Genomic DNA, 20086 nt, shown 5'->3' on the forward strand with positions numbered 1-20086 from the left:
CAGATGGGCGCTTCTCCTGTGTGCCCGGGCCGGGAATCGAACCTGGGACTCCTGCACGCCAGGCCGACGCTGTACCACTGAGCCAACCGGCCAGGGCCAATTTTAATCTTTAAAGATTGTTTTGACTTTAAAATGCTATAGCTGTATAACCTACTGACTTAACATGTCAAGTGTATTGGATGAAAAGTCATATATAAAGATAAGAGCTCGGGCCTTTTAAGTTCTACAGAACCACCTTTGAGTCCTTTAGAAGTATTTGGCAAATTACTTCTATAAGCTTTCATTATGTTATACTTCATATGGCAGTGATGATAATAGTACCTAACTCATAGGGCTATGGGGGGGGGGTGGCATTATCAAGTCAAAGTTTTTAGGACAGTGCCTGATACATCCTATGATTCAGTAGATATTTGTTAGTAAGTAGTATTTTTCTTTAGGAATATTTTATCCTGATAATATACAGTTCCCTTTAGAAATAAATAAATATAATTCTAGCAAATTTTAGTAATATTATAAAGAATGTAGACTACAATTTATTTATTTATTTGCTTTATTTATATATTTATTTGAGAGAAACAGGAAGGGAGAGAGATGAGAAATGTCAACTCGTAGTTGTATCACTTTAGTAGTTCATTGATTGCTTCTCATACATGCCTTGACTAGAGGGCTCAAGCTGAGCCAGTGACTCCTGCTCAACCCCGTGACCTTGGGCTTCAAGCCAGCAGCCTTTGGGCTCAAGCCAGCAACTATGGGGTCATGTCTATGATCCCATGCTCAAGCCAGGGACCCTGCGCTCAAACTGGCAAGCCTGTACTCAAGCCAATGAGCCCACACTCAAACAGGCGACCTTGGGATTTAGAACCTCAGCGTCCCAGGTTGATGCACCACCAATGGTCAAGTGAGACTACAATTTAAAGTATATTTATATTGTAATTTATTAACTCTAAATTAAACTGAGGAAAAAACCCATAATTTAGATAATTGAATTGTAGGTCTGATAGGGGAAAATGTGGGATGTAGAAGTGAAGATTATGGAGCAAGTGAAAGCAATATGACCTACTTTCTCTTTCGCTTTATTGTTGTATGTAATCCTCCTCGTGTATTTTTGTCCTCTCAACATAGAGATAGAATCAGCCATGGAAAATCTGTCCATGAATAGCTATTCAAATGGTGTCCTCAATTATTTTTTTAAGACAACAAAATTTTGTTGTTTTGTTATTATGTAGAAATAAGTAGTAACTCTATCTAATTCCATGTAAGTTGCCTCCTTGTAAGTTCTTCTATTATTTTTGTAAGTGCTATTTTGGTGTGAAACCAGGGACTTAGATGCATCACAGTTTTGGAAACAAATACTCAGATATTCTTTCTCAGTTATGGTATTGCTGTGAAACTATCTCTATTCAATAATAATTTGCTGAATTATCTGAAGAAATTTGCTTAATATAAATTATTTACTGAGGCTCTGGCCAGTTGGCTCAGTAGTAGAGCGTCAGCCTGGCATGCAGGAGTCCTGGGTTCGATTCCCGGCCAGGGCACACAGGAGAAGCGCCCATCTGCTTCTCCACCCCTCCCCTTTCCTTCCTCTCTGTCTCTCTCTTCCCCTCCCATAGCCAAGGCTCCATTGGAGCAAAGTTGGCCCGGGTGCTGAGGATGGCTCTATGGCCTCTGCCTCAGGTGCTAGAATGGCTCTGGTTGCAGCAGAGCAACACCCCAGATGAGCAGAGCATCGCCCCCTGGTGGGCATGCTGGGTGGATCCCGGCCGGGCGCATGCGAGAGTCTGTCTGACTGCCTCCCCATTTCCAACTTCAGAAAAATACAAGAAAAAAAATTTAATTTACTGAAACAGAACCAATTTGAGAAATACTGCTCACAAAAATTAGGGAATATTTTATTGCTTCATATTCATTTTGAAATATCCCCTAATTTTTGAGAGCAGTATATTATGGGAAAAGTTGGTAACTCTAAGTTTGCTGGTTGATGTCTTGGAGAATTTACTATCCAATTCTCCACTGAGCTATCTGTGGGTGTATAAGTGACATGATAGTGAAGGTGAAAAAAAAATTTTTTTTTTTTATTAAGTGAATGGCTAGGAGGCAGACAAACTCCCACATGTGCCCCTACTGGGATCCACCAGGCAATCCCCCTACCTGGAGATGCTCTGCCCATCTGTGGCCTTGCTCCCTTGCTCTGCAACTGAGCTATTCTAGCACCTGAGGCAAGGCCATGGAGCCATCCTCAGTGCCTGGGCCAACTTACTCAAACCATTCAAGCCATGGCTGCAAAGCCATGGCTGCAAGACGGGAAGAGAGAGAGAGAAAGAGACGGGGGGGGGGGGGGGAAGGGGAAGGGTGGAGAAGCAGGTGGTCGCTTCTCCTGGTGCCCTGACCGGAAATCGAACCCAGGACTTCCACACACTGGGATGGCTCTCTACTGCCAAGCCAAATGGCCAGGACCCTGAAAGTGAAATTTTTAATGGACATCTCTGAATATGTATGACTGGTGTGTTCCACACCTACCCTATCATCATCTTACCTTACTTCACTGTTATATGTGACAAGTAAGAAAAAGAAACATTTTGTCTCCTCACTACAATATGGTTAGCTTCCAATGTGAACAACTGAATTCAGAATGTCTTCTTGTTTCCCTGAAAAAGTGACATTTTACTGCATTTTAATTTCTGGCTAGGGCAATGTTCTTTTGTTTCTAATGCTTCTTTTATGCTTTGTTTATAGGAGGCCAGTTGTAAGAACTCCTTACCCATACTTCTAACAAAAGACCTAGAAAGAGACAGGCAAAAACGATCTCCAAAAACCAAGCTAAGTTGTATCTGACCATTAGGCTTCCGCATGAAGCACTTAGCTAGGCTCTGTAGCTCTTGTGTTTCTGTAGTCTGTTGCTTTCATCCCCTCAGCCTTTTCGCTCTCTTTTTGGACCTGGTGGTATAAAAAGCACTTTTTATTTAGTTCATTTGATCCTAGGTTATAGTCATCCAAAAATTGTCTGGACAGTCCAATTATTTAACAGAAAGTGGTATTCTTAGTAATTATATTACTTCTGCTCAATTCGTATTGTTTCTAACTTACTGTATAGAAAATCATTATCAGTAAATCTTAAATCTGTCCTAAGTTCCTTCAAGGGGTAAAATAAAATGTCTAATTATAATTTTTCTTTTTCAAGATAGAAATAAGTTCCATTGATTTTTTTGTAATTATAAAATATGTTTAAACAAAATTTACTTAAATTTATTAATAACAAAATTATTAAATAATCTATTTTAATTACTTGAAATATCTTTTCAAAACTATAAATATAACACATGGAAGTATTTCATTCAATGGAAGTATTTCAGTCACTTTTAACAAGAAAAAATAAGAACCACTATACATATGACAGAATAAAGGTTCAAATGTGTAAAATTTTATTTTCTTTATTAAGAAAAATTCAAAATGCACATAATTGTTTTGGCCAGTGGAAAGGAAAACTTATTTAACACATAATGACCCATTCATTTTTTTAGAAGTATGTTGTTTAGTTTCCACATTTGTGTGGGGGTTTTTCCTCTTTTTTGCAGTTGAATTCTAGTTTCAAGGCTTTATGATCAGAAAATATGCTTAGTACAACTTTGATTTTTCTGAATTTGCTGATGTTGTTTTTGTGGCCCAACATATGGTCAATTCTTGAGAATGATCCATGTACACTGGAGAAAAATGTATACTCAGTCACTTTGGGATGAAATGTCCTGTAGATGTCTATCATATCCAGGTGCTCTAGTGTTTTGTTTAAGGCCAATACATCTTTATTGATTCTCTGTTTGGATGACCGATCTAGAGCCGTCAGCGGTGTATTGAGGTCTCCAAGTATGATTGTATTTTTGTAAGTTTTTGTTTTAAGTAGCTGTCTTATATATTTTGGTGCTCCTTGGTTTGGTGCATATATATTAAGAATTGTTATGTCTTCTTGATTTAGCGTCCCCTTAGTCATTATGAAATGACCATTTTTGCCTCTGAGTACTTTTGCTGTCTTGTAGTCAGCATTATCAGATATGAGTATTGCTACGCCTGCTTTTTTTGGATGTTATTTGCTTGGAGTATTGTTTTCCAGCCTTTCACTTTGAATTTGTTTTTATCCTTGTTGCTTAGGTGAGTTTCTTGTAGGCAGCATACAGTTGGAATTTCTTTTTTAATCCATTCTGCTACTCTGTGCCTTTTTATTGGTGAGTTTAACCCGTTCATATTTAGTGTAATTATTGATACTTGTGAGTTCCCTATTGTCATTTTATACATTGCTTTCTGTTAGTTTTGTGTCTTGTTTGATTCTTCTCTTTTGTTTTTCTATCTTTTGGTTTTGTTTGGTTGTATTCCATATCTTTCCTCTGTTGCTATCTTTTTTAAATCATGTGCTTCTGTGGTGGTTTTTTCTTTTTTTTTCTTTTTTTTTTTAATAAATTTTTATTAATGGTAATGGGATGACATTAATAAATCAGGGTACATATATTCAAAGAAAACATGTCTAGGTTATTTTGTCATTAAATTATGTTGCATACCCCTCGCCCAAAGTCAGATTGTCCTCCGCCACCCTCTATCTAGTTCTCTGTGCCCCTCCCCCTCCCCCTAACTCTCTCCCTCCCTCCCCCCATCTCCTCCCTCCCCCCACCCCTGGTAACCACCAGACTCTTGTCCATTTCTCTTAGTCTCGTTTTTATATTTGTGGTGGTTTTTTCAATGGTGGTTACCTTTAAGTAATGAAAAGGGTTCCTACCCTGTTCATTGTAGTACACTATCTTGTGAGTACTTTTGTACTCAATCATCCTTTGCTACTGTTAATTTCCGTCCTCTCCCCCCCTTTTTTGTTGTTGTTGTCAAAGTTTAAATTTGGTTTTATTATGTTCTTGGTGGAGCTTTTACTTGTGGTTTTGTTTTGTTTTGTTCTTTGTATCTTTAGTAATTCCTGGATTGGGGTTTTCTGATGATAAATTCCATCATCTTTCCTATATCTGAATGTTTTTATTTCTCCTTCGTATTTGAAGGATAGCTTTGATGGGTATAGTATTCGTGGCTGAAAGTTCCTCTCTTTCAGGGCTTTAAATATTGGGGTCCACTGTCTTCTAGCTTGTAGAGTTTCTGTTGAGAAATCTGATGTTAATCTAATGGGCCTTTCTTTATATGTTGCATTCTTCTTTTCCCTGGCTGCCTTGAGAATTTTTTCTTTATCGTTGGTTTGTGCCAATTTCATTATGATGTGTCTTGGAGTAGGTTTGTCTGAGAAAACTCAGAGTTCTGTTTGCTTCTTGAATTTGAGGCTTTAGTTCTTTCCACAGGCTTGGGAAGTTCTCATCTATTATTTGTTTGAATATGTTCTCCATTCCCTTTTCTCTCTCTTCTCCCTCTGATATACCTATTATTCTTATGTTATTCTTTTTAATGGAGTCAGACAATTCCTATAGGGCTTTTTCATTTTTTAAAGTGTTGAGTCTCTTTCTTCTTCTCTCTGTTGTACCTCAAGTTGCTTGTCTTCTATTTCACTAATCCTCTCTTCTATCTGACCTGTTCTATTAGCTAAGCTTGTTGCCTCGTTTTTCAGCTTGTGAATTGACTTTTTCATCTGTTTGATTTGTTTTTATAGTTTCAATTTACTTGGTAATATATTCTTTGTCTTCATTGAGTTGTTTTCTGAGCTCCCTAAATTGCCTTTCTGTGTTTTCTTGTATATCTCTGAGTATTTTTAGGATTTCTATTTTAAATTCTCTGTCATTTAGCTCCACGATTTCCCATAAATTAATTTTTTTCTCCATATATTTTTCCTCATTTATCTGTACTACCTCTCTGTCTTTTGTATCCATGATATTCTATTTCTTTTTCCTTAATGGCATCTGAGGGTAGTTTTGTTGATAGTACTAATGAGAATTAATAAAGAATAAAAAGTTAAAAAAATAAAAAAGAATAAATAAAAAATAATTATTATTCGCCCTTTTTTTTCCTCTCCTCTCCTTTCCCCAACTTCTTGAGAAAATCTTGTGGTGAACTGTGAATTATATTGTGATAAATAGAACAAACAATACCTATAATGGAGGGCCTGAGTTAGGAGAAGTGATAAAGGGGTAGAAAAGGGGGTATGGACCCACAAAATGCAGAAAAGGAAAAATTTAGGTGAAGAAAAAAATGATTTGCTTTTAGGTGATGGTTGACTAAGAGATATGATGAGAGGAATAATAGGGAAACAGGAAAAAAGGGGAAAAAATTTAAAAATCACTATTGTATTTAGTGGAGCAAGAACTAAATAAAATGGAGAGCCAGGGTTGGGAGCACTGCTAGTGAGTTAAAAAGCAAAGTAAAAAAAAACCCAAAGCACCACAAAGAAAAATTTGAGTCCCAGATAAAGTAATTTGTTTGTGATTGAGCATTGAATGAGAGGAAAAGTAAAGGAGAAAAGAAGAAATGAATATAGAGGGAGAAAAAAAAGAAAGAGGAAAACACAGAAAGAAGAAAAAAGAATAAAAGGAGAGAGAGAGAGAGAGAGAGAGAGAGAATTAAGGGTTTTGGAGTGCAACCCTCATAGAGAGAAAGGAAGAAGAAAGAAAAGATAATGGAAGATGTAACAGTTATGGGTAGTGTAGTTCAAGGAAAGGAGAGAGTAAGACCTGCAGAGAATTAAAAGACCAAATTGGAAGAGGAAGAAAATAATCAAGACAAGAAGATAAGAGAAACAAATGAACAAATATAATAAAATGGGATATGTTATAAAGTCTGTGGATTATTCTTGATTTTGAGAGGTTATCTTCTTGCTTTTTCTTTTCTCTCCCTCTTTCTGGTCGGTAACTCTGTACTCTGGGTTCTGCCCCTTTGGCACGCTCAGGTAGAGGTTTGCAGTTGATAAGTCTCTATGGCGATGTCATATATTGGGCTTCAGTCTCGTTGGCAGTCGAGGCTCATTAGCATTTGCAGGCTCCACCAATGATAGAGTCCATGTTCCCAGAGCCTCTCTCCTAGTCTTTCCTTCCTGAATTAGTAGCCTGATGATCCAGCTCTGGGGTTGCTGCTGCCTCTGCCTGGAGAGTAAGAGGCTCAAAGAGCTGGCAACTCCCCACTCTATTCCCACTCAGTGCAGGGCTCTGGGTAAGGCTCAGTCAGTCAGAGCCGCTAGTATAATCAGGTTGGGCTTCGGCCCACACAAAGACCCCTGACTCTGCCCCTCTGCCCGGGAACACGGGCGCCCACTCCCGGGGGAATCTCTCGCCCACTCTCCGCACTCGCCAACCAGGATATCAGGCCGGCTGCCTCTCACTCCAAGTGAGGCGCCCCGCCTACATGGAGAAGTAGGAGCATAGGGAATTTTGCTCCCACTCACTCCCCACGCACTGCTTTTTGGGGCCCAGCAGTGACCAGAGACTCTGGTTTCCACCTCTGACTCTGCCCCTCTGTCTGGTAACACGAGCGCCATCTCCTGAGGCTCTAGGAGGAATCTCTCACCCACTATCTGCGTGTGCCGACCAGGAGATCGGGGCGGATGGCTGTCCCAAGTGCCTTTCTTTGTCTGGATTTGGCGCGAGCATTAGCTTGTGTTGACTGGGTTGCTGCAAGCACAGTTTTTCTTCAGCTTGGATGTCCATGCCACAGCCTGGTTCGGACGTTTGTGCCACAGTCTGGTTCTATTCACTCTTTGTCCGCCATAGTTCCTAGACTCTCAGTTCCCAGTGAAAGCAGCCCTTATTTAGGTTAGTAAGGAAGGCGGAGTGTTTCTTCATCCTTATTTCCTTCCAGGTTGATTATATATATAGTCAATTTTTCACTCAATCATATCTTTGTATTTAATGTGGAACTTCTGGAGGCTCCAAGGATAGATTTTTCTGTCTCTGATTGAAGATCTTGTTGAATTTTTGGGGAGATTTATCGGTATCGCTCCTTACCGCGCCATTTCTCTGATGTCATCCTCTAATACAGCAGTTCTCAACCTGTGGGTCGTGACCCTGGCGGGGGTCGAACGACCAAAACACAGGGGTTGCCTAAAGCCATAAAGCCATCGGAAAATACATATTTTATTAAAAATGTATTGTATAATAAATATTACTAACTGTCTCTATGATGTCTATAGAGTCCCATTTATTTTTTTCCTAGTTCTAAGACAAATGTTCTTCAAAGTATTTTGAGTTTACTATAAGCAAAATTTAAAAGAATTTGAGTCTCTGATTTTAATCACCAGTTACTGTAAGAATATTTGTGGCTTTATATGTAAAACCAGGTCAAGTGAAATACTGATATACTGCTCACAAAAATTAGGGGATCAGGAAACATGCAGATACTCCAGTACTTTCAGCCTATTGTATACTGCATTTTCACCAATGAAATAAAAGTTGATTCTGCATCTCATTTGCATAATCAAACTTTCTTTGACTTGTTTGCTTTTCCAGTGTTCTTGTTTAATAAAAATAAGATCAAGTGCTTTTTATCACTTCATTTTCATTTTGAAATATCCCCTAATTTTTGTGAGCAGTATAATTTAGTATTTTTTTCATCTACTTTTTGTTTGTTTGTTATTTTAAGTGAGAGGAGGGGAGGTAGACAGACTCCCGCATGCCCCCCCCACTGGGATCCACTTGTCAACCCCCATTTGGGGCTAATGCATGCTGGAATCAACCAAGCTATTTTTAGCACCTGAAGTTGATACGCTTGGACCAACAGAGCCATCCACAGCAACCCAGGCTGATGCTTGAACCAATCGATCCACTGGCTGTGGGAGGGAAGAAGGGAGAGAAAGGGGAGAGGGAGGGGTAAAGAAGCAATTGGTCGCTTTTCATGTGTGCCCTGATCGGAAACTGAACCCAGGACATCCCTATGCCTGACTGATGCTCTATCTACTCAGCCAACTGGCCAGAGACTTAGTGTCTTTTTATGATAGGAGTCCATAGTTTATTATATCTTTCTGAATAAAACTTATTCTACCTTGAGGATTTCTGGGAAATTATTTTAAATATAAGCTTTCCTTTCAGATTCAAACTTTTTAAAATCTATTTCAATAAAATATGTGTAAACTTACATATAATTAATTCAAATACATAGTAGAAACTTTTACATTTTAATTAATGAAATTCAATGTCAAAAATATACTCATCAAATAAATGCACTGAAAAAATGTAGAATTTGAGGAAAAATTTTAGGTAATATTTATTTATTAGCTCCATTTATATTGGTGTAACTACACTTGGCTGAAAAAGATCCTTGATGAATCACTTTTTATTTTTATTTTTTTTTTATAATTTTATTTTTTTAATGGGGTGACATCAATAAATCAGGATACATATATTCAAAGATAACAAGTCCAGGTTATCTTGTCGTTCAATTATGTTGCATACCCACCACCCAAAGTCACATTGTCCTCCGTCACCCTCTATCTTGTTCTCTCTGTGCCCCTCCCCCTCCCCCTTTCCCTCCCCCATTCCCCCCTCCCCCCCGTAACCACCACACTCATCAATGTCTCTTAGTTTCACTATTATGTCCCACCTACGTATGGAATAATACGGTTCCTGTTTTTTTCTGATTTACTTATTTCGCTTCGTATCATGTTATCAAGATCCCACCATTTTGCTGTAAATGTTCCAATGTCATCATTTCTTATGGCTGAGTAGTATTTCATAGTGTATATGTATGTATCTTCTTTATCCAGTCATCTACTGATGGGCTTTTTGGTTGTTTCCATGTCCTGGCCACTGTGAACAATGCTGCAATAAACATGGGGCTGCATGTGTCTTTACGTATCAATGTTTCTGAGTTTTGGGGATATATACCCAGTAGAGGAATTGCTGGGTCATAAGGTAGTTCTATTTTCAGTTTTTTGAGGAACCACCATACTTTCTTCCATAATGGTTGTACTACTTTACATTCCCACCAACAGTGGATGAGGGTTCCTTTTTCTCCACAGCCTCTCCAACATTTGCTATTACCTGACTTGCTAATAACAGCTAATCGAACAGGTGTGAGGTGGTATCTCATTGCCGTTTTGATTTACATTTCTCTAATAGCTAAAGAAGATGAGCATCTTTTCATATATCTGTTGGCCATTTGTATCTCTTCCTGGGAGAAGTGTCTGTTCATGTCCTCTTCCCATTTTTTTATTGGATTGTTTGTTTGTTTGTTGTTGAGTTTTATGAGTTCTTTGTATATTTTGGATATTAAGCCCTTATCTGAGCTGTTGTTTGAAAATATCATTTCCCATTTAGTTGGCTTTCTGTTTATTTTGTTATCAGTTTCTCTTGCTGTGCAAAAACTTCTTAGTCTGATGTAGTCCCATTCATTAATTTTTGCCTTCACTTCTCTTGCCATTGGAGTCAAATTCATAAAATGCTCTTTAAAACCCAGGTCCATGAGTTGAGTACCTATGTCTTCTTCTATGTACTTAATTGTTTCAGGTCTTATGTTTAGATCTTTGATCCATTTTGAGTTAACTTTTGTACAGGGGTAGAGACTGTAGTCCAGTTTCATTCTTTTGCATGTGGCTTTCCAGTTTTCCCAGCACCATTTATTGAAGAGGCTTTCTTTTCTCCATTGTGTGTTGTTGGCCCCTTTATCAAAAATTATTTGACTATATATATGTGGTTTTATTTCTGGACTTTCTATTCTGTTCCATTGGTCTGAGTGTCTATTTTTCTGCCAATACCATGCTGTTTTGATTGTCGTGGCCCTATAATAGAGTTTGAAGTCAGGTATTGTTATGCCCCCAGCTTCATTCTTTTTCTTTAGGATTGCTTTGGCTATTTGGGGTTTTTTATAGTTCCATATAAATCTGATGATTTTTTGCTCTATTTCTTTAAAAAATGTCATTGGAATTTTGATGGGAATTGCATTAAATTTGTATATTGCTTTGGGTAATATAGCCATCTTGATTATATTTATTCTTCCTAGCCAAGAACAAGGTATATTCTTCCATCTCATTATATCTTTTTCAATTTCCCTTAACAATGGTTTATAGTTTTCATTATATAAGTCCTTTACATTCTTTGTTATGTTTATTCCTAAGTATTTTATTTTTTTTGTTGCAATCGTGAAGGGGATTATTCTTTTGAGTTCCTTCTCAGTTGTTTCATTGTTGGCATATAGAAAGGCTATTGACTTCTGTATGTTAATTTTGTATCCTGCGACCTTACTGTATTGGCTTATTGTTTCTAGTAGTCTTTTTGTGGATTCTTTGGGGTTTTCCATGTATAGGATCATATCATCTGCAAAAAGTGATACCTTTACTTCTTCTTTTCCGATATGGATGCCTTTTATTTCTTTGTCTTGTCTGATTGCTCTGGCTAGAACCTCTAGTACCACATTAAATAAGAGTGGAGAGAGTGGACAACCCTGTCTTGTTCCTGATTTAAGAGGGAAAGCCTTCAGTTTAGTGCCATTTAATATGATGTTAGCTGATGGTTTATCATATATGGCCTTTATCGTGTTGAGATATTTTCCTTCTATACCCATTTTGTTGAGAGTCTTAAACATAAAATTGTGTTGTATTTTATCAAATGCCTTTTCTGCATCTATTGATAAGATCATGTGGTTTTTGTTCTTTGTTTTGTTGATATGGTGTATTACGTTAACCGTTTTACTTATGTAGAACGATCCTTGAGATTCTGGCATGAATCCCACTTGATCATGACGTATTATTTTTTTAATATGTTGTTGTATTAGATTTGCTAGTATTTTGTTTAGTATTTTGGCATCTGTATTCATTAGAGATATTGGTCTGTAGTTTTCTTTTTTTGTGCCATCCTTGCCTGGTTTTGGTATGAGGGTTATGTTGACCTCATAAAATGTGTTTGGAAGTATTGCTTCTTCTTCAATTTTTTGGAAGACTTTGAGTAGAATAGGAACCAAGTCTTCTTTGAAAGTCTGATAAAATTTGCTGGTATAGCCGTCAGGGCCTGGACTTTTATTTTTGGGGAGGTTTTTAATGGTTTTTTCTATTTCTTCTCTACTGATAGGTCTGTTTAGGCTTTCTGCTTCTTCTTGACTCAGTCTAGGAAGGTTGTATTTTTCTAGGAATTTATCCATTTCTTCTAGGTTGTTGAATTTAGTGGCATAAAGTTTTTCATAGTATTCTACAATAATTCTTTGTATATCTACGGTGTCCGTGGTGATTTCTCCTCTTTCATTTTGGATTTTGTTTATATGAGTTCTTTCTGTTTTTTCCTTGGTAAGTCTTGCCAAGGGTTTGTCAATTTTGTTGATCTTTTCAAAGAACCAGCTCCTTGTTCTATTAATTTTTTCTATAGTTTTTCTGTTCTCTAATTCATTTATTTCTGCTCTGATTTTTATTATCTCCTTTTTTCGGCTTGTTTTGGGTTGTCTTTGTTCTTCTTTTTCTAGTTCCTTAAGGTGAGAAGTTAAGTGGTTCACTTTGGCTCTCTCTTGTTTGTTCATATATGCCTGAAGCGATATGAACTTCCCTCTTATCACTGCTTTTGCTGCATCCCATAGATTCTGATATGTTGTATTGTCATTTTCATTAGTCTGTATATATCTTTTGATCTCTGCACTTATTTCTTCTTTGACCCATTCATTTTTTAAAAGTATGTTGTTTAGTTTCCACATTTGTGTGGGATTTTTTTCCTCTTTTTTTGCAGTTGAATTCTAGTTTCAAGGCTTTATGATCAGAAAATATGCTTAGTACAACTTTGATTTTTCTGAATTTGCTGATGTTGTTTTTCTGGCCCAACATATGGTCAATTCTTGAGAATGATCCATGTACACTGGAGAAAAATGTATACTCAGTCACTTTGGGATGAAATGTCCTGTAGATGTCTATCATATCCAGGTGCTCTAGTGTTTTGTTTAAGGCCACTATGTCTTTGTTGATTCTCTGTTTGGATGACCGATCTAGAGCCGTCAGCGGTGTATTGAGGTCTCTAAGTATGATTGTATTTTTGTCAGTTTTTGTTTTAAGATCAATAAGTAGCTGTCTTATATATTTTGGTGCTCCTTGGTTTGGTGCATATATATTAAGAATTGTTATGTCTTCTTGATTCAGTGTCCCCTTAGCCATTATAAAATGGCCATTTTTGTCTCTGAGTACTTTTCCTGTCTTGTAGTCAGCATTATCCAATATGAGTATTGCTACACCTGCTTTTTTTTTGGATGTTATTTGCCTGGAGTATTGTTTTCCAGCCTTTCACTTTGAATTTGTTTTTATCCTTGTTACTTAGATGAGTTTCCTGTAGGCAGCATACAGTTGGATTTTCTTTTTTAATCCATTCTGCTACTCTGTGCCTTTTTATTGGTGAGTTTAATCCGTTTACATTTAGTGTAATTATTGATACTTGTGAGTTCCCTATTGCCATTTTATATCTTGCTTTCTGTTAGTTTTGTGTCTTGTTTGATCCTTCTCTTTCGTTTTTCTATCTTTTGTTTTTATTTGGTTGTATTCCATACATCTTTCCTCTGTTGCTATCTTTTTTATCTCATGTGCTTCTGTGGTGGTTTTTTCAATGGTGGTTACCTTTGAGTAATGAAAAGGGTCCCTACCCTGTTCATTGTAGCGAACTATTTTGTGAGTACTTTTGCACTCCATCGTCCTTTGCTACTGTTAATCTCCATCTTCTCCCCCTCTTTCTTTTTGTTGTTGTCACAGTTTAAATTTGGTTTTATTGTGTTCTTCTTGGAGCTTTTACTTGTGGCTCTGTTTTTTTTTGTTCTTTGTATCTGATTGGAGAACCCCCTTTAGTAATTCCTGGAGTGGGGGTTTTCTGATGATAAATTCCCTCATCTTTTCTGTATCTGTGAATGTTTTTATTTCTCCTTCGTATTTGAAGGGTAGCTTTGATGGGTATAGTATTCGTGGCTGAAAGTTCCTCTCTTTCAGGACTTTAAATATTGGGGTCCACTCTCTTCTAGCTTGTAGAGTTTCTGCTGAGAAATCTGATGATAATCTAATGGGCCTTCCTTTATATGTTGTATTCTTCTTTTCCCTGGCTGCCTTGAGAATTTTTTCTTTGCTGTTGGTTTGTGTCAATTTCATTATGATATGCCTTGGAGTAGGTTTGTTGGGGTTAAGAAAACTCGGAGTTCTGTTTGCTTCTTGAACTTGAGGCTTTAGTTCTTTCCACAGGCTTGGGAAGTTCTCATCTATTATTTGTTTGAGTATGTTCTCCATTCCATTTTCTCTCTCTTCTCCCTCTGATATACCTATTATTCTTATGTTATTCTTTTTGATGGAGTCAGATAATTCTTGTAGGGCTATCTCATTTTTTTTAATTTTTGAGTCTCTTTCTTCTTCTCTCTGTTGTGCCTCAAGTTGCTTGTCTTCTATTTCACTAATCCTCTCTTCTATCTGACCTGTTCTATTAGCTAAGCTTGTTATTTCGTTTTTCAGCTCGTGAATTGAGTTTTTCATCTCTGTTTGATTTGTTTTTATAGTTTCAATTTCCTTGGACATATATTCTTTGTGTTCATTGAGTTGTTTTCTGAGCTCCCTAAATTGCCTTTCTGTGTTTTCTTGTATATCTCGGAGAATTTTTAGTATTTCTATCTTGAATTCTCTGTCATTTAGCTCCAAGGTTTCCAATATATTAAATTTTTTCTCCATAGATTTTTCCTCATCTAGCTGTGTTACCTCTCTTTCTTTTGTATCCATGATTTTCGATTTTCTCTTCCTTAATGGCATCTGAGGGTGGTTTTGTTGATAGTATTAATGAGATTTAATAAAGAATAAAAAGTTTAAAAAAATAACAATAAAAAAAATAAAAAATCGAAAAGAGTTGTTTTTCTTTAAAAAAAATTAATAATGAAATAAAAATAAAATAAAAATTAAAAAAAGGAAATTATTCCCCCCCTCCTTTTTTCCTCTCCTCTCCTCTCCCCTCTTTTTTGAGAAAATCTTGTGGTGGACTGTGAATTATAACAAACAATGCCTGTGATGGAGGGCCTGAATTGGGGAAAAGTAATAAAGGGGCAAAAAAAAAGAAAAAAAAAAGGAAAGAAAAAAGAAAAAAAAAGAGCATATGGACCCACAAAAAGCAAATAAGAAAAAAATTTGGGTCAAGAATGAAATGATTTGCTTTTAGGTGTTGGTTGTCTAAGAGTTATGATGAGAGGAATAAGAGGAAAACGGAAAAATGGGGGGACAAATTAAAAAATTACTATTGTATTTAGTGGAACAAGAACTAGATAATATGGAGAGCCAGGGATGAGAGCACTGCTAGTGAGTTAAAAAGGTGAAGTAAAAACCCCCCAAAATGCCACAAACATAGGTTTGAGTCCCAGATAAGATAATTTGTTTGTTATTGAGGTTTGAATGAGAGGAGATGTAAAGGATAAAGAAGAAACTAATATAGAGGGAGAAAAGAAAGAGAGAGAAAAAAAGAGGTAACCACTAAAAGAAGAAAAAAGAAAGGAGAGAGAGAGAGAGAGAGTTAAGGGTTTTGGAGTGCAACCCTCATAGAGAGAAAGGAAGAGAAGAGAAAAGATAATGCGAGATGTAACACTTATGGGTAGTGTAGTTCAAGGAGAGGAGAGAGTAAGACCGGTAGAGAGTTAATCGGCCAAATTGGAGAAGGAAAAAAAAGTATCAAGAATGAAGATAAGAGAAACAAACGAACAAATATAATAAAATGGGATAGGTTATAAAGTCTGCAGATTATTCTTGATTTTGAGAGGTTATCTTCTTGCTTTTTCTTTTCTCTCCCTCTTCCTGGTCGGTGACTCTGTACCCGGGTTCTTCCCCTTTGGCATGCTCAGGTAGAGGTTTGCAGTTGATAAGTCTCTATGGCAATGTCATGTATTGTGCTTTCGTCTCGTTGGCAGTCGAAGCTCAATAGCATTTATAGGCTCCGACAGTGAGAGAGTCCGTGTTCCTGGAGCCTTTCTCCTAGTCTTTCCTTCCTTAATTAGTAGCCTGATAATCCAGCTATGGGGTTGCTGCTGCCTCTGCCTGGATAGTAAGAGGCTCAAAGAGCTGGCAACTCCCCACTCTATTTCCACTCAGCACAGGGCTCTGGGTAAGGCTCAGTCAGTCAGAGCTGCTAGCATAATCAGGCGGGCTTTCTGCCCACTCAAAGACCTCTGGCTCTGCCACTCTGTCCGGTAACACAAGCGGGCGCCCACTTCCGGGGCGCTTGGAGGAAACTCTCACTCACTGTCTGCGACCAGGATATCCGGCCAGCAGTCTCACGCTCTGAGTGAAACCTCCAACCGCAGGGAAAAGTTGTAGCATTGGAATTGAGTCTCACTCCGTCCCCGTGCGCGGCTTTTGCAAGGCACTGGGGTGGCTCGATATTCCGCTTTGGCCCACACAAAGGCCCCTGACTCTGCCCCTCTGTGCGATAACACGGGCGCGCACTGCCGAGGCACTCGGAGGAATCGCTCACTCCTTATCTGCGCGCGCAAACCAGGATATGAGGCCGGCCGCAGTTCCCTCTGAGTGAAACACCCTCCAGCACGGAAAATCTCCACCGTTGGAATTGAGTCTCGCTCCGTCCCCGTGCACGGCTTTTGCAAGGCGCTGGGGCGGCTCGAGATTCCGCTTTGGCCTACACAAAGGCCCCTGACTCTGCCCCTCTGTGCGATAACACGGGCGTGCACTGCCGAGGCACTCGGAGGAATCGCTCACTCCTTATCTGCGTGCGCAAACCAGGATATGAGGCCGGCCGCGGTTCCCTCTGAGTGAAACACCCTCCAGCACGGAAAATCTCCACTGTTGGAATTAGTTCTCACTCCCTCCCGTGCGTGGCTTTCCCAGGAAGAAATTCTCGCCCACTAACTGCGCACCGACCAGGAGACCGGGTAAAATGGCCGCTCTGCTTTTCTTTCTTTGTTTGGGTTTGGCGCGAGTGTTAGCTTGTATTGCCCGGGTTGCCACAGGATCAGATTTTCCTCGGCTTGGATCTCTGAGCCACAGCCTGGTTCAGCCGTTTGTGCTGCGGCGGCCTGGATCTATTCACCCCCTTTGCCCGCCTCAGTTTCTATATTCACAGTTACCAGAGAAAGCCGCCCTGTTTAGGTTAGTGAGGAAGGAGGAGCATTTCTTACTCCCTATTTCCTTCGGGGTTTGGTTATATATTTAGCCAATTTTTCACTCAATCATACCTTTGGGTGTATTGCGAAGCATCTGGAAGCTCCAAGTATAGGTTTTTCTGTTTCTGGTTGAAGATCTTGTTGAGTTTTGGGGGAGATTTATCGGTATCGCTTCCTACCCCGCCATTACTCTGACGTCATCCTCAATTTCTTGTGAATCACTTTTTAAATAAAAGACACTTTCAAAACCTATCATAAAACTTGCTTGAAGAGATTTATTACTCTCATGAAATTTCATCTCTAATAATCATTATGTTTTATGTATTATCATATATTTATACAGTTTAAATACTTGGGACTCTTTCTAATTAATTATTACACCCATTGAGTATGATGTTGACTGTTGGTTTGCATAGATGACCTTTATCATGTTGAGGTATGTTCCCTGTATTCCCACTGTGCTAAGAGTTTTGATCATAAATGGGTGCTGGATTTTTATCAAATGCTTTTTTCTGCATCTGTTGATGTAATCATGTGATTTTTATCCTTTTGTTTATGTGATGAATCACATTTATTGATTTGTGAATATAGTACCAACCTTGCCTCCTCTGAATAAATCCCAGTTGATCATAATGTATGACTTTTTTAATGTATTGCTGAATCCGGTTAGCTAATATTTTGTTGAAAATTTTAGCATCTAAGTTCATCAGAGATATTGGTCTAAAGTTTTCTTTCTTGGTAGTATCTTTACATGGTTTTGGAATGAGGAAAATGTTTGCCTTATAAAAGGAGCTTGGAAGTCTTCCTTCCTCTTGAATTTTTTGAAATAGCTTGAGAAGGATAGGTGTTGTTCTTAGAGTGTTTGGTAAAATTCACCTGTGAAGCCATCTTTTATTTGCTGGTAGTTTTTTAATAACTGTTTTAATTTCATTTGTTGTAATTGGTCTGTTTAGTTTTCTGATTCTTCCAGATTGAGTTTTGAAAGACTGTATGTTTTTAGAATTTATCCATTTCACCTAGGTTGTTCAATTTTTTGGCATGTAGGTCTTCATAGTATTTTCTTACAATCCTTTGTATTTCTGCAGTGTCAGTTGTTACTTCTCCATGTTTATTTCTAATTTTATTTATTTGAGTCCTTTCTCTTTTTTTGATGAGTCTGGTTAAAGGTTTGTCCATCTTGTTTACCTTTTCAAAAAACCAGCTCTTGGTTTCATTGATCTTTTGTATTTTTATTTTAGCCTCTATGTCATTTATTTCCCCTTTGACTTTTATTATTTCCTTCCTTCTACTTCCTTTGGGCTTTATTTGTTGTTCTTTTTCTAGTTCTTTTATATGCAGATTAAGTTGTTTATTTGAGCTTTTTCTTACTTCTTAAGGTATACCTCTAATGAACTTCCCTTTCAGGATTGCTTTTGCTATGTACCATAGATTTTGGGTTGTCATACATTCATTTTCATTTGTTTTAAGAAAATTTTTTCTTTCTTCCTTGATCTCGTTGTTAACCTATTTATTATTTAATAACACGCTCTTCAGCCTCCAAGTGTTTGAATGTTTTTTAGTTTTCTATTGTAATTGATTTCTAGTTTCATGCCATTGTGATCAGAGAAGATGCTTGATATGATTTCAATCTTCTTAAATTTAATGAGACTTGTTTTGTGTTCTAACTTGTGGTCTATCCTAGAGAATGTACCATGAGCACTTGAAAAGAATGTACATTCTTCTGCTTTGGGGTAAAAGGTTCTGAAGATATCAATTAAATCCAGTTGATGTAGTGTGTCATTTAAGACCACTGTTTCTTTGTTAGTTTTCTGTTTGGAGGATCTTGTTTACCTTGATGTTAGTGGGGTATTGAAATCCCCTACTATTATAGTATTGTTGTTGATCTCGCCCTTTATGTCTATCAAAATCTGCTTTATATATTTAGGTGCACCCATATTTGGCACATCGATATTTACAATGGTTATATCCTCCTGTTGGATTGCTCCCTTTTTCGTTATGTAGTGACCTTCTTTATCTCTTACTATATAGCCTTTGTTTTAAAGTCGATTTTGTCAGATATAAGTATCGCTACCCCAGCTTTTTTTATTTTTAATTTCCATTTGCATGAAATATTTTTTTCCATCCCTTCACTTTCAGCTATATGTAACTTTTGTTCTGAATTGGGTCTCTTGTAGACAGCACATGTACTGTTTTTTTATCCATGTGGCTACCCTATATCTTTTGATTGAAGCATTTAATCCATTTACATTTAAAGTTATTATTGATATGTACTTATTTATTGCCATTTTATTCTTTAACTCTACAATCCTCTTTTTCTCTATTTCTTTTCCTTTCCTCTTTTTACAGCAGGCCCCTTAATATTTCTTCCAGTACTAGTTTTATTGTAATAAATTCCTTGAGTCTTTTTTTTTTCTGGGAAGCTTTTTATTTCTCCTTCAATTTCAAATGATACCCTTGCTGGATAAAGTAGTCTTGGTTGTAGGTTTTTATTTTGCATCACTTTGAATATATCTTGCCAATCTCTTCTGGCTTCAGATGTTTCTGTTGAGAAGGCAGATGTCATCTTTATGGGGACTCACTAACTGCTTTTCTCTTGCAGCTTTTAGTATCCTTTCTTTGTCTCTTAACTTTGGCATTTTAATGATGTGTCTTGGTGTAGGCCTCCTTGAGTTTCTCTTTAATGAAACTCTCTGTGTTTCTTGAACTTGTGTGACTTTTTCCTTCATCAATTTAAGGAACTTTTCAGCTTTGTTTTCTTCAAACGAATTCTCTATTTTTTGTTTGTTCTCTTCTCCTTCAGCAACCCCTATGATGTGGATGTTGTTTCTCTTCATGTTGTCACAGAGGTCTCTTAGAGTTTCCTCAGTCTTTTGGAGCCTCTTTTTGTTTTGCTGCTCTACCTTTGTTCTTACGTTTCTCTTATTTTCTAAATCACTGATTTGATCCTCTGCTTCATCCAGCCTGCTGTTGATTGCTTTTAGTGCAGTCTTCATTTCTGATATTGTATTTGTCATTTCTGTTGTTTTTTTTTTTAATGATTTCAATGTCCTTTTGATGCTTCCTGTCTATTTAGGTGCTCATTATGTCCATTCATTTTTGGTCT

General features: G+C 37.5%; 1 protein-coding gene across 5 annotated transcripts in view; it reads left to right on the plus strand.

The window, feature by feature from the left end:
• The window catches only part of FAM13A (family with sequence similarity 13 member A), a 315289-nt gene that overhangs the window by 128512 nt on the left and 166691 nt on the right, over positions 1-20086 (plus strand). For all 5 annotated transcript variants that reach the window (XM_066279160.1, XM_066279162.1, XM_066279161.1 and 2 more), the window contains one exon: positions 2734-2815. In XM_066279160.1, the coding sequence (XP_066135257.1) occupies positions 2734-2815 (82 nt within the window). The remainder of the gene's footprint in view (positions 1-2733; positions 2816-20086) is intronic.

Source organism: Saccopteryx bilineata, chromosome 5, assembly GCF_036850765.1.
Source record: "Saccopteryx bilineata isolate mSacBil1 chromosome 5, mSacBil1_pri_phased_curated, whole genome shotgun sequence".
Lineage (NCBI taxonomy): Eukaryota > Metazoa > Chordata > Mammalia > Chiroptera > Emballonuridae > Saccopteryx > Saccopteryx bilineata.